The 16409-nt window shown below is 38.8% G+C and overlaps 2 protein-coding genes across 2 annotated transcripts; both read left to right on the forward strand.

Annotated features, from left to right (window-relative positions):
- Nucleotides 1-2573: 2573 nt before the first annotated feature.
- On the forward strand, nt 2574-3572 carry LOC146936198 (uncharacterized). The gene has a single exon (XM_085749161.1). It carries the CDS (start codon nt 2574-2576, stop codon nt 3570-3572), a length of 999 nt encoding a protein of 332 aa, XP_085605287.1.
- A 1769-nt stretch (nt 3573-5341) lies between these two features.
- On the forward strand, nt 5342-6700 carry LOC146936199 (uncharacterized). The gene is made up of 3 exons (XM_085749162.1): nt 5342-5686; nt 5735-5789; nt 5949-6700. The coding sequence occupies exons 1-3, from the start codon at nt 5342-5344 to the stop codon at nt 6698-6700; spliced, it is 1152 nt and encodes a 383-aa protein (XP_085605288.1).
- The last annotated feature ends 9709 nt before the right edge of the window (nt 6701-16409 follow it).

Raw genomic sequence — 16409 nt, forward strand, 5'->3', positions numbered from 1 at the left:
CATGAAAACTCGATGAGATAAAATCATGGTTAAGGGAAAAAGATTGCAGAACACGTTATCTTTCTCACTTATAAAGGCAATTATTCATGAGGCAAAGAATGTCAGATAGTATTTTGTACTAGTTACTAAAAAACTTTGCTTAGTGATGTCTTTGTAGAAAATATGGTCAATCTCCGTACTCTACTCCAAATTATCACAATCATTCTAGTGCATAATCAAATATATTTGGCCGTGAACTAAGTGTATCATTTGTTTTGAAACAAACGTAATATCACACTAACATATGTATGTTTTTATTAATTCTGTTGGTTTAATTATTTGTGCAACCTTTCAGGATTTATTATTGTTGAATGCTTCAGGAATTCAAAGAGAATAAAATTGAGTTTTTTTTTGGTTATTCAATAACTATACAACTCATTTAAACAATAAAATCAGTTCTCTAATAATATTGAGTACAATGATATGACTTGAATGATAACTACAAAGGTGTGATTTGGAAGATAAGCTTAATGGTTTGACTTGAAAATAAGTTTAATTGTTTGACTAAAACGGAAACAACTCAAAACTTTAAAATCAAATTCTAATTTTAATTTCTAAGCTATATTTTTTTAACTAAATACAAATAGAAATACTAAATAAACATTTTTTTGAACAAAAATACTAAATACACATATAAATACAAAATTTGATCTAATTATATAAGTATGGCTAAAAGAAATTAATTTTTTTGATAATATTTATGAAAAAAAATGTCATCACCGATAATAAAACATACTACTGAACAAACGCATTAATTTGTTGACCGCGTACATTAAAATGCATTTAAACATATAATTCAAACCTTCTTGGTAAACATTTGACCAAAATAATTTAAAATTGCATTAAATCTTTTGAATAAAATGTAATTTATTCATTAATTATAATTGTTTTATTTTTATGCAAATTTTTTGAACAAGTATTTTTATGTAAAATTAATTTCAATATATCTTAAGAAACTCTGAATAATATTCATTTACAATTCGTATTAATTTTCTATAATAAGTAAAATTTATATATAAATAAAATTAAAAGTACGAGAGCCTTGGAGGGGGGTGGATGGGTGGCTTTATGAGATCATACATAAATGTAATAAACAACTCTTAAAGGGTAATACAACCCGTGTTAACCTACACTTTTTAGAACCAACCCTAACAGGTAAATGACAAAATAAATGAAGAAATGAAATTTTAAGCGAACAAACTCAACTACTGCGAGTACAATCTAACAAACGCAACACAGGGTACAAAACCAAAGTGTAAAAGAAAGTGATGTATGTGTGTCCATTTCTGTATCAGTATAACGAGAGTTCCTCCGTATAAAAACTGGTAAATGAAATTGTCATTCAACACGAAAGTAAATCCACGAACTCACCATTTACTAAGACAAAAACACGACCAAAACAAGTTTTTTTTTGAAGAGCGACCAAAACAAGTTAATAGCCAAAAATTGACATGATTCAACCCAAATCGCGGAACCATATCCCTTTTGAGCATTAGAGTATGAAGCCTAGTCCAAAGTTGAAGGATTCACAACCCAACATCATCGAATTTGGAAATAGAACCCAATCAATAAATTTACCCACTTTAAAAAAATTGGCATTCATAAATTGTCATCTGAATAAGTCACATATGCAAATGAATCTTAAAAGTTCACCACATACACTTCCCGGTCCTTAGTATATTAGATGAATAGGCCTAACCATATCTTACTAAACATAAAGAATAAAGTTTATAGGCAATGTTTGGGAAAGTCTACCAGAAATGTCTTTTTAGCCTACATTTTCTATTTTAGTGAGAGACTCAAGGTATGTCACACTGCCTAGAATTCATAAAAGCATTCAAACTTGTGCATATAAAATTTAAATAGATCTCAAAACTTAATTGAAAAAAAAGAATTGAAATTATTTTATCCAACAAACAAATAGAGGCTAATCTTACAACCCTTACCAATTCAGGTTTAGTTCACTACAAGGAAACTACGTTTTAGAGTTGGCCATCAACCCACTCTAACAGTGTTAAAACATACGCTGACAGTGATTTAGCGTCGGGGTCGGGGGCAGGCTAAAAAATTTGAAGCTACCGGGTACTGTCAACTTTTGGGCATCCAAGGCTAAAGTAGGAAAAGACAACTCTAAAGTCAAGAGAAAAGAGAGTCAATGGAAGCATTTAGAGTCGGATGAACCAACTCTAAAGTCAAAATCAGAGTAGTGACCTAAATCCTTTAGAGTCGGCTTCACCGACACTAAAATCAACTTTTTAAGAAATGAATAAAATAACAGTGTAGGTTTATCAGACGCTTAACTATATTTTTTATTGCCCTAAATCTTGCACCAATTTTGCGCCGAAAACTATGAAACAAGAACAACACATTAATTAACCACAAAGTCATAGTGCATTAACATAACAAACACGTTCAAAATAAATGTTTGTCCAATACTACAAATTAGTCTAAAACTAGTTCGGTACTTCAATCCGGACGTACTCTTCTTAAGCGAGACTTTAGTCCGCCGTAATAAAATTGAAGCTTTCCGTTATATGCTCGGTTTCGATTCTTGTTTTTCTATTGATTGTGTTGGTAGAAGTGGAGGTCTTGCTCTTTTTTGGCGTAATTTCTCTAATTGTCAACTTGTTAATTACTCTAATAATCACATCACTGTTGAATTTTCTGACTCTATTAATGGTACTTGGAGGCTCACTGGCTACTACGGGTACCCCAATGGGGAACGTAGGCGAGCTGCGTGGGATTTTCTCCGTCAGTTGTCTAATGAATATGCAGGTCCTTGGTGCATTTTTGGTGACTTTAATGACATTATGGACCCTAGTGAGAAGAGGGGGCACACCTCTAGGCCTCAGTGGTTAATTAATGGATTTTGTCAGGCTGTTTTGGATGCAGGTTTGTCCGACGTGCCGGTCGAAGGGTACCCCTTTACCTGGTTCAAAAGTCTTGGTACGCCTAGAGCTGTGGAAGAAAGGTTAGACAGGGCTCTTGCTAATAATGCTTGGTTTAACTTATTTCCGAATGCTACTCTTGAAAATCTTGTGGCACCTGTTTCCGATCATTATCCTATTCTTTTGAATCGTTCTCCTATACCAAGGTCTAATATTCGTTGTCGCAATTTTCGTTATGAGAATGCTTGGCATATTGAACCTGGTTTTAAAGAGGTTGTTACTGAGTCATGGCATATGTATGCGCAGGAAAGTATAATGTCCAGGCTAGCATCATGCGCAGATGACATCAAATCGTGGAGTAAGAATCACTGTCGCAAGTTGAAAATCAACATTGAAGAGTGCCGTAGAGAGATGCATAACATTCGACTGAATGGTGCTGGTGACAGCCAACTGCAATTACTTGAGGTGCGGAGAAGAATGAATAGATTATTGGCTCAAGATGATGCTTATTGGCGTCAAAGGGCTAAGGCTCATTGGTACCGTGACGGAGATCGCAACACAAAATTTTTCCATGCAGCTGCGTCTGCGAGAAAGAAGGTGAACATAATTTCTTCTCTTGAGGATGGTGCAGGAAACAAGGTCTGATCAAGGTATGCGAGACATAGCAAAAACTTATTTTCTTGATTTATTTCAACAACAAAATAGTGTTTCTGCTCCGGTAATTGAAGTGATTCAGCGTGTTATTTCTGCCCATGACAACCTTAGTCTCACGGCCCAATTCACTAAGGAGGAATTTCGTGTCGCGTTGTTTTCTATGCACCCGGATAAATGTTCGGGGCCTGACGGCTATAGCCCCGGTTTTTATCAGCACTTTTGGAACCTTTGTAGTGACGATATCTATAACAATTGTTGTGCTTGGCTTGACACGGGGAACTTTCCGGCTGATCTCAACATGACTAATATTGCTTTAATTCCCAAAGGTACTGTTCAAAACAACATGAAAGATTGGCGTCCCATTGCTCTCTGTAATGTTCTGTATAAACTTATTTCTAAAGTCCTTGCTAATAGATTGAAGGTTGTGCTACCTCATTGTATTTCTGAATCGCAATCGGCTTTTGTTCCGGGTCGTTCCATTCATGACAATGCTATGGTTGCTATCGAGGTAATACATTTCATGAAAACCAAGACTCGAGGAAACGACGGATATGTAGCACTTAAGCTGGACATTAATAAGGCTTACGATCGCATGGATCGGAAGTATCTACGTCAAGTCATGATAAAAATGGGGTTTGATTCAAAATGGATACATTGGATGAGTTTATGTGTCGAATCTGTGGATTACTCTGTTCTTGTTAATGGTGAAACAGTTGGTCCCATTATACCAGGGCGTGGTCTGCGACAAGGAGACCCATTATCTCCTTATTTGTTTATTATTTATGCGGAAGGTTTTTCGTCCCTTATTAGTGATGCTGAGACCCACAATGATATCATTGGTACAAGTGTTTGTAGAGGTGCCCCGTCAGTGTCACATCTCCTCTTTGCTGATGATTGTTTCCTGTTTTTTAGAGCAGAAGAGGTGCAAGCACAGACAATGAAAGATATCTTGTTAAAGTATGAAGCGGCATCTGGTCAATCTATCAGCTTGCCAAAATCTAAAATTTTTTATAGCCGGAATGTCGCGGAAAATCTAAAGAATGCTATTACGCATATTTTGGGTGTACGTGCGGTTCTTGGGACATGAAAGTATTTAGGCTTGCCTTCGATGATTGGTCGGGATCGAAATGCAACTTTTGCATACATTAAAGATAGGGTGTGGCAAAAAATCAATTCGTGGAGTAGTAAATGTTTGTCGAAGGCAGGGCGCGAGGTCATGATAAAGTCCATCTTGCAAGCTATTCCGTCTTATGTTATGAGTATATACCAGCTGCCATCTACTTTAATTAATTCCATTGAAAAAATGATGAACTCTTTTTGGTGGGGTCACGGTCGTAGTTCCCACCGTGGCATCAATTGGCTAAGCTGGGAAAAGTTGTCGATGCATAAAACTCAAAGAGGCATGGGCTTTAAGGATCTCTCGGCGTTCAATTTAGCAATGTTGGGCAAGCAAGGCTGGAAGTTTCAGACGGAACCGGATTCCCTTGTTTCTCGTATTTTTAAGGCGCGTTATTTCCCGAACAATTCCTACTTTACGGCTATTATTGGCCATAATCCGAGTTATGTGTGGCGTAGCATCCTCCGGGCTCGCTTTATAGTTCGTGGAGGAGCGCGATGGAGTATTGGGTCATGGAGGAGCTCAATTTAGCAATGAAGACCATATCCCAATTCTAAATGAGTCGTGGCTGCTCAATGGGGAAATTATACCAAGTGACATACCAGGAGCTAATCTTGCGAATCATGCTTCGATAAATAGTCTTATGGATCCTTATTTCAAACGGTGGAACGAACCTGTTGTCCGACAAGTTTTCAGTGAGGATTTAGCTTCTAAAATTCTTAACACTCCTCTCTTTGAGCAGGTTCAACAAGATACTTTTATTTGGAAGGCTGAGAAGAACGGGCGTTATTCTGTGCGCAGTGCGTACCGTTTATGTGTCAGTGAGTTAGTAGATTTGTCCCACCTTCACAAACCGAGATATTGGGATGGAATTTGGAAGCTTAAAACTCTACCGAAAGTGAAAAATCTGATATGGCGTATGTGTCGGGGTTGTTTACCAACTCGTGTTCGGTTGTTGGATAAAGGTGTTTATTGTACCACTCAGTGCGTAAGTTGTGATTCTAATCATGAGGATTTATCTCATGTTTTTTTGTAGTGCCCTTTTGCTGTTCAGGTCTGGACTATGGCAGGTTTATGGCGAGAGGTGCAAGGTGCGTTGACATCGACACCATCCGCCAATGAGGTCATTTTTGCTTTGTTACAATCTTTATCTGAAACACTTTCCCAACGGATGGCTGCAATTTTTTGGAGCCTTTGGAAGCATAGGAACATAAAGGTATGGGATGACATTACGGAGACTTGAACAACAGTTGTGGAAAGAGCGCGGTCCATAATTGACAATTGGCAACTTGCGAATGGTCCTGCTGTTGCAAACTTGACTGCAGCCCCTGCTGGTACGCATCTAGCAGCTGTTCACACCGATAACTTTGCTGTAACAGAGGCTGCAACTGCTGTAACAGCTGCTGTTCCTGTTGTAACAGCTGTTGCTCCTGCTTTAACAGATGTTGCTCCTGCTGTTTCTCAACCGGCAGCTGCTAGTGTTCTTGCAAGCAATATTCCAGCTGCTGCTCAGCAGCAGTGGCAGCCTCCCGAGCATGGCCGTTTGAAGTGCAATGTTGACGCGGCATTTTCTAGCCATCGAAACAAAACCGGAATTGGTATTTGTATCCGTGACGAAGATGGTGTCTTTGTGTTGGCTAGGACAGTTAGCTTTATTGGTGTCTATCTGGTTGACATTGGGGAAGCTTTGGGCCTTTTTCACGCGCTTCAATGGGCGAGCGATATGCACCTTGATAATATTGATTTTGAGGTCGACTCTAAATCCACAAAAGACGCTCTTTATTCGGGTCGGGAAGATATAACCGAATTTGGTAACATCATTACAGCTTCTCGGTCTTTACTCTTGTCCAAATTTACCAACTCTAGGGTGGAGTTTGTTAGGCGACAAGTTAATGTGGTGGCTCATACTTTTGCAAGGGAAGCCACATTTCTCACTAGTCCCGCTATTTATTTTCATATACCCAATTGTATTGATACTTTGATTATTAATGAAATGCTATAAGCATCTTTCCCTCAAAAAAAAAAAAACAATGTAATGGCCTACATGATTGGTCGCCTATATCATCATCATATATGTGAATTAGGATGAGAGGCACTACATCATCCGACAACTGAACATTTTACCATAGCTGAAAAGATATGAAACAAAAATTTCAATTATGTTTAATGAATGAATATTAATAAAAGGCATGAGATTATACTCCAACCAAACACTAAGTTGTGAATCAACTCCAACCAAGTATTTTTCACCAACTTACTTATCCAACCAAACACAATAGGTTATTATACCGATAAACTAAAGCAAATACAAAAGAATGTATATGATTTAATTAATAAGGATAATAAATAAACTCTCGTAAGAATTGAGATAAGGGTATGCTCAGAAGAAATAACATGTCAAATTCTTAGGAGGAAGTAGTGTTTTAGATATAGATAATGCATTCATAAAATGTAACGCCCTATTTCTATTAAAGCGATAAAACACGCGAATATAACAAATATTCAAGAAATAGACGCTACGTCTAACACAAATCCAAAGCTCAACATGCATATATATAAATTATCTCAGCAGTCTCAGCGGAACAAAACACATAACTCCTCAAATACAGACCATAGTCAAAAATACACCAACATATAAATCCTCCAAGTCCTAAACATAGGGACAATAAAGTCAAATCAACAACAGACACAAGACACTAGCCTAATCAGAGCCTGTCCTAGACTAAGACTCGACAGCGGAGAAAGCTCCCGCCATCCAAACATCCACCAAGCAAACTCACCAAGCAACTAATCCTGCACAGCGTCTACCCATCCATACAGACATGTAGGCAGCAAAAACCACTGGGGGTAAGCATTACATTAATCATAATCAACAAATCACAATTTGATATAAATAATCCAATTAAATCCCAGATAGTTTGCATGAATGGTTAACATCAATAATTACATTCGTACAACAAACTCAACATCACAACTAGCACTCATCAAAACTAGCACTCATCAAACATGTTCATCACCGACAAACAACATTCGCATACCACAACAAGACACCATGACAATATGCAATGCGCCTATACTCGACACATATATGCATGTGGTACCAGATCTCCTCAAGGTCGTCACCCATGATGCAACAAAAATATCATATGTAAGAGTCCATCTCCTCTTACAATTCACCTATGTAAAGTCCATCTCCTTTACATTTCAACATATGACTCAATATGATTATGATGCATGGACATACAAGTAAAGACCCAATAATGCAAAAATTCAACAATTATATCACCAACAACAATGTAAAAGTCCATCTCCTTTTACATTAATCAACTCAGCAACAATTGCATTATCAAGTACTCACGTCCACACAATCAATCAAATCATATTTCAACTAAGAGTCATCATCCATTATCATCAACATACATCTACATCAATTCACAATATACGTCCACATTCCATATACTTCATAATCAACTAAAATGGCACAACACATCATTTCATGATAAATACAATATCCAACCTTCAACAATCATCCACATATCCTCAATTAATCATATAAAATCATTCATGAAAGAATTATAAGGTAATTGGATTTAGAGAACCATTTTCGACAAGTTCGTCTCTCATGTTCTACATAAAAATATTTGAGACAAATAATTCAAAACCAAGCAATTAAGATCCAATGCCTCAACTAAGTATATCTCTAGGCCACATATAAGTGCAGTAGAGTATACTTGGGCGTTTCACCGGCCAAACACGACAAAATCATAAAAATCACAAAGTTCGTCTCACTTAAAGGAATTTTACATTTTCAAATCAAAACAAGTTAGGTCCACTACAATCACAGTTTAGGAACTATTAGACACCTTAAATGAACTCATAAAACAATAATTTGAAGTTAGGAAACGATCCACAAGGTTTGGGTCGGCTTAGGAATAGTTACCCGGAAGTTTCGTAAAATTTACTAAGAGTATTTCGATCATAACTTAAAAACTAAAAATCCTTTCCATGCCAAACCAAAGCCTTTGGAAAGATAACAAGATTATCTAAAACTTCCATGTTCACACCAAAAATCAAATCAAAACAGAAACGAGGGAAAAAGAAGCAAGAACGCGAAACAGGGGGTGCTGCCCTGTGTAACTCACCATTGCGAGTAACTTTACTCGCAAGGCGAGTAAGCTCCAGAGAGCCCCTGCTGCTCGCGTCCAACTTCCCTCGCGAGTGCGGTGGCGAGTTGTGACAGTAAGCTCTCGGGAAAAACTCCATTTTCACCCCAAAACCCCAATTTTGACTTCCCAATGCCCAAATTTGATCCCAAGGCTTGTCTAAACATTTCCAAACATAAAAAGACACTCAAAATCATGTAAAACTTGCAACAAAACATCCTTACAACAAAAATCATCATTTGACCCATTTCATAAACTTCAAAAATAACAACACAAATTCATAGCAAACTCAATGATTATGATTACCCAAGGTTTCTAACATCAACAACATCACCTCACAACATCAACAACAATAACCAATCATGAATTCATCACAATTCATCAACAACAACATCTCATATCATCAATTTTTGGGTAAAACACAAAGCATACATATGTACATGATTTAAGCTTGCAATTTCATCAACAACCACTCAATTAACATTCAATTTACATACCCAAACATTGCATCACAACATAAGCACGAATTTCACAATTAATTTCACAAATAATCAATTATTCAAATAAGCACTTATGTAGGAAATTAGGGTAGAAGTTACAACTAAGTGATTATGAGTAAAGACTAACCCCCTTACCTTAATTCTCCACAAACTCAAGCTAAGGCTTCACTTTAGCTCCCAAAGCTTGGATCTCTAGCTCTCTCTCTAGCTCTCCTCCTTCAAACCCTTTCTCTTCTCTTGTCTCTATCTCTTCCCAAATGTGAAAATGTTGGTAAAAACCCTATTCCTCTACTAACACTAGTGTTTAAATAGGCTTTACTTAATTGGGCTCAACTCACAATCCTTAATGGGCCTAACCCATTTCTATTCTAACCCAAAATGCTGCTACTCACTTAACGGTAAAATGCAATAACAACGGTCAACTACCGGTAACCAAATAATTACCACACTCTCTCTAGTAACTTAATAAAATACCCACTCTCACTAAGCACTAAAAGTAATCCTCATCAAAATTACAAAATTACCCCTACTCGTGAAATGACCATAATACCCCCGAGTCTAAAATGACTAAAATACCCTTCTAACACCGAATTTTACGATTCCCAACCAAAAATACACACAGAGGCAAATAATCACATAAGAGCACATATTAACACATAAAAGAATTAAATAAATAATAAAATAAATCTAGCGAAAAATCGAACTTTTACAACTCACCCCCACTAAAAGAATTTTCGCCCTCGAAAATTTCCTGAAGGAAACAACTCTGGATACAAAACCCTCATCCTACTCTCCGATTCCCAAGTGGCACTCTCACTAGTCGGTCCAACCCAAATCACTTTAACCAAAACGACCTCCTTGCCACGTAAACACTTCACCTCCTGATCCTCAATCCTAACTGGCCAAGTCTCAACGGTAAAATTATCCATTACTTACAAATCATCCACTTGAATCACATGAGATGCATCATACACATACTTCCGCAACTGAGACACATGAAACACATCATGAAGATTCGACAAAGATGGCGGTAACGCAATCCGATACGCTACAACCCGAACCTTCTCAATAATCTCAAACGGTCCAACAAAACGAGGAGTCAACTTCCGACACTTCAAAGCACGACCAACACCGGTTACAGGATTCACCCTCAAAAACACATGATCACCAACCTGAAACTCAATGTCCTTCCTCCTCTTATCATGATAACTCTTCTGTCTACTCTGAGATGCTCTCATCTTCTCTTGAATCATCTTAACCTTTTCCGTAGTCTCTTGCACAACTTCTGGTCCTAACAAAGCACTTTCACCTGACTCATACCAACACAACGGCGTCCTACACCTCCGACCATATAAAGCCTCAAACGGTGCCATTCCGATACTAGAATGAAAACTGTTGTTGTAAGTAAACTCAATCAACGGTAATCATTCGACCCAACTGACACCTTGCTCCAACACACAAGCTCTCAACAAATCTCTTAAACTCTAAATAGTCCTCTCCGTCTGACCATCAGTTTGGGGATGATAAGCATAACTAAACCTCAACTTAGTTCCCAAAGCAACTTGCAAGCTCTCCCAAAACTTAGAAGTAAACCTCGGATCCCGATCCGACACAATACTAGAAGCAATATCATGCAATCTAACAATCTGCTCAATGTAGATCTCAGCCAACTTCGCCACAGACATACCGGTCTTAATAGGAACAAAATGTGCCGACTTCGTCAACCGATCAACAATCACCCAAATCGAATCAAAACCCTTCACAATCTTCGGCAACGCTCCAACAAAACCCATAGAGATACTATCCCACTTCCACTCCGGCACAAACAACGGTTGCATCAAACCCGACGGTTTCTGATGTTCAATCTTAGACTTCTGACAGACCAAACAAGCATACACAAACTCTGTGATCTCCTTCTTCATTCCAGGCCACCAAAACAACCTCTTCAAATCCTGATACATCTTAGTCGCTCCTGGATGAATACTCAAACTACTTCCGTGACCTTCTTCCAAAATCCTTCTCTTAAGCTCAAGAACATCCGGTACACAAACACGATCACGAAGCATCAAGACACCGTTCTCACCCAACATGAAGTCTCCGCCTTTACCTTGATTAACCAACACCACACGATCTACAAGTTCCAAATCTTCCCTCTGGCCATTCTTAATCTCTTCCAAGATATTACTAGTCAGCTTCAACATTCCCAATCTCACACCCTCCGGTGTCAACTCACTAACCAAACTCAAATCTCGGAACTGCTCAATCAACTCCAATTCCTTAACCATCAAAGCAGACATATGCAACGACTTCCTACTCAAAGCATCAGCAACAACATTCGCCTTTCCAGGGTGATAACTCAACTGAAAATCGAAATCCTTAAGATACTCCAGCCATCTTCTTTGCCTCATATTCAACTCCTTTTGATCAAACAAATACTTCAAACTCTTATGATCACTGAACACTTCAAATTTAGAACCATACATATAATGCCTCCAAATCTTCAACACATACACAACGGCCGCCAATTCCAAATCATAAGTCGGATAGTTCTTCTCATTCACTTTCAACTGCCTCGAAGCATAAGCCACAACCTGACAATTCTGCATAAGCACACCACCAAGACCCATCTTAGAAGCATCACAATACACAACAAACGATTCCTTCGGATTCGGCAAAATCAATACTGGAGCTGAAGTCAACCTCTTCTTCAACTCTTGGAAACTCTTCTCACACTTAGCATCCCAAACATAAGCTTGTCCTTTCCGAGTCAACTGCGTCAATGGCAACGCCAACTTAAAGAATCCCTCAATGAACCTCCGATAATAACCTGCCAATCCAAGAAAGCTTCTCACTTCAAAAACAGACTTAGGTGATTCTCATTGCAACACTGCATCAATCTTCGATGGATCCACGACAATACCACCTTTAGAAATCACATGACCAAGGAAACTCACTTCCCGCAACCAAAACTCACACTTTGACAACTTAGCAAACAACTTCTTCTCCTTCAAGACTCCCAACACAATCCTCAAATGCTCGGCATGCTCCTATTCCGACTTCGAATACACCAAAATATCATCTATAAACACCACCACAAAACGGTCCAGAAAAGGATGAAATATCCTATTCATATATTCCATGAAGACACCTGGCGCATTAGATACTCCAAATGGCGTCACAGAATACTCATAGTGTCCATACCTCGTTCGGAACGCAGTTTTGGATATATCTTCCGCCTTCACTCTAATCTGGTGATATCCTGATCTCCAATCAATCTTGCTAAACACTTTTGCACCAACCAACTGATCCATCAAATCATCAATCCTCGGAAGCGGATATCGATTCTTAATCGTCACCTTATTCAACTGCCGATAATCCACACACAACCTCATGCTTCCATCCTTCTAAACCAACAACACTGGAGCACCCCACGGAGAAACACTCGGCCTGATAAATTGTTTCTCGAGCAACTCTTCCAACTGCTTCTTCAACTCACCCAACTCTGATGCAGACATCCGATACGGTGCAATCGAAATAGGACTTGTTCCTGGCACCAAATCAATTGCAAACTCAACTTCCTTCTCCGGCGGTAACTTGGTAATGTCGTCCGAAAAAACTTCTGGAAACTCTTGCACTACCGGCAAATCACCAACTCCTTTCTCACTACTCTCCTTCAAGGAAGCAAACATCATGAACACACTAGCTTCACCGTCCAAAGACTTCTTCACTTGTTCCGCAGTCAAGAACTTCCCACCATCCTCAGCTACTGGCTTAGAAAACGTTACACTCTTGGTCAAACAATTAATGTTAACATCAAAAGTCAACATCCAATCCATACCGAAAATCACGTTCATATGCTTCAACGGAAGACACACAAGATCCAATTCAAAATCAACGTTACAAAAACTAAAAGGACACTTAGCACACACTAAAGAAGTAGTCACTGAACCACTAGCTGGGGTATCGATAACCATCCCTCGCGATAACGAAGTCACAACCAAACCCAAACGCTCAACACAACTAACCGCGATAAAAGAATGGGTAGCATCAATATCAATAATTGCAATCAAAGGAGTACTATTGATAAAACACACACCTCGGATGAGATTATCCGGATGCTCCACCTCTTCCGCATTCAGTGCAAACACCTTCCCTGCCGCCTTCTTCGGCTTGGTACACTTAGTACTGATGTGCCCCTTCTCACCACAATTGTAGCAAGTGATCTCCTTCTCCACATAAGTACACCCAATTACCCTGTGACCCGCTTTCCCACACTTGTAGCATCTATCACCATTCTTGCAATCACTAGCAAAATGTCCCATTGTGCCACACTTGAAGCACTTGACCTCAGCAACATTCAACTTGGAGCCTCCACCACTTTCTTTCTTCTTTCCCTTGTCCTTGTTATACGGTTTCCCAAATCCATGACTCTTTCCCTTCTTCTCATTCATCGCCTTATAATGATTCACGTTGACCTTCCCAGCTTCATCAAACATACGACACTTGTGCACCAAAGTGTCAAAATCTCGAATCTCCTGAATACACATGTACTGGTAGATATCGGGCCTCAAACCGTTTTCAAACTTCACACACTTGGAAACCATAACATCCTCTGCATTGATGTACGGAAAAAACCTCAAAAGCTCTTCAAACTTTGCTGCATACTCAGCCAATGAACGGTTCTCTTACTTCAAGTTCAAGAACTCCACTTCCTTCTTGGTCCTCAAATCCTCAGGAAAGTACTTCCCCAAAAACTCAGTCTTGAACCAAGCCCAAGTCACAGCTCCACCACCGGCCTCAAGCCTTCCCTTAGCATTGGTCCACCAATACTCAGCCTCCTCAGCAAGCATATGAGTAGCCAATCTGACCTTCTGATCCTCACTAGTCACCATAGCAGGAAAGATCCTCTCCATGGCCTGCATCCATGTCTGAGCTCCATCCGAGTCATACCTACCCTTGAACGTCGGTGGACTGTTTCTCAAGAAACGATCAAGCCTCCTCTCCTCAGCCTCTTTAGGATCACGATGACCAACCGCAGCCTGCTCATTGGCCTGAGCCAACACCTGGGCCATCGAAGCCAAAGCCTGCGCAATCGCTGCATCATCTCTACCACCAGCTCTACCACCAGCCATCTCAAGACTACACAAAACCAACCAACAAATAAGAACAACAGCACAACAAACAAATACCGAAGGTAACTCATTACCATTCGCATACTAACAGGAAAATTCAACGAATGCTAGTCCGGACAAGGACTGACCACGGCTCTGATACCAACTTGTAATGCCCTATTTCTATTAAAGCGATAAAACACGCGAATATAACAAATATTCAAGAAATAGACGCTACGTCTAACACAAATCCAAAACTCAACATGCATATATATAAATTATCTCAGCAGTCTCGACGGAACAAAACATATAACTCCTCAAATACAGATCATAGTCAAAAATACACCAACATATAAATCCTCCAAGTCCTAAACACAGGGACAATAAAGTCAAATCAACAACAGACACAAGACACTAGCCTAATCAGAGCTTGTCCTTGACTAAGACTCGACAGCGGAGAAAGCTCCCGCCATCCAAACATCCACCAAGCAAACTCACCAAGCAACTAATCCTGCACAGCGTCTACCCATCCATACAGATAGGTAGGCGGCAAATACCACTGGGGGTAAGCATTACATTACTCATAATCAACAAATCACAATTTGATATAGATAATCCAATTAAATCCCAGATAGTTTGCATGAATGGTTAACATCAATAATTACATTCGTACAACAAACTCAACATCACAACTAGCACTCATCAAACATGTTCATCACCGACAAACAACATTCGTATACCACAACAAGACACCATGACAATATGCAATGCGCCTATACTCGACACATATATGCATGTGGTACCGGATCTCCTCAAGGTCGTCACCCATGATGCAACAAAAATATCATATGTAAGAGTCCATCTCCTCTTACAATTCACCTATGTAAAGTCCATCTCCTTTACATTTCAACATATGGCTCAATATGATTATGATGCATAGACATACAAGTAAAGACCCAATAATGCAAAAATTCAACAATTATATCACCAACAACAATGTAAAAGTCCATCTCCTTTTACATTAATCAACTCAGCAACAATTGCATTATCAAGTACTCACGTCCACACAATCAATCAAATCATATTTCAACTAAGAGTCATCATCCATTATCATCAACATACATCTACATTAATTCACAATATACCTCCACATTCCATATACTTCATAATCAAGTAAAATGGCACAACACATCATTTCATGATAAATACCATATTCAACCTTCAACAATCATCCACATATCCTCAATTAATCATATAAAATCATTCATGAAAGAATTATAAGGTAATTGGATATAGGGAACCATTTTCGACAAGTTCGTCTCTCATGTTCTACATAAAAATATTTGAGACAAATAATTCAAAACCAAGCAATTAAGATCCAATGCCTCAACTAAGTATATCTCTAGGCCACATATAAGTGCAGTAGAGTATACTTGGGTGTTTCACCGGCCAAACACGACGAAATCATAAAAATCACAAAGTTCGTCTCACTTTAAGGAATTTTACATTTTCAAATGAAAACAAGTTAGGTCCACTACAATCACAGTTTAGGAACTATTAGACACCTTAAATGAACTCATAAAACAATAATTTGAAGTTAGGAAACAATCCACAAGGTTTGGGTCGGCTTAGGAATAGTTACGCGGAAGTTTCGTAAAATTTACTAAGAGTATTTCCCGCATAACTTAAAAACCAAAAATCATTTCCATGCCAAACCAAAGCCTTTGGAAAGATAACAAGATTATCTAAAACTTCCATGTTCACACCAAAAATCAAATCAAAACATAAACGAGGGAAAAAGAAACAAGAATGCGAAACAGGGGGTGCTGCCCTGTGTAACTCGCCATTGCGAGTAACTTTACTCGCGAGGCGAGTAAGCTCCAGAGAGCCCCTGCTGCTCGCGTCCAACTTGCCTCGCGAGTGCGGTGGCGAGTTGT

This window comes from Medicago sativa, chromosome 3, assembly GCF_051527215.1.
Source record: "Medicago sativa cultivar Bolivia chromosome 3, Bolivia_mono, whole genome shotgun sequence".
Lineage (NCBI taxonomy): Eukaryota > Viridiplantae > Streptophyta > Magnoliopsida > Fabales > Fabaceae > Medicago > Medicago sativa.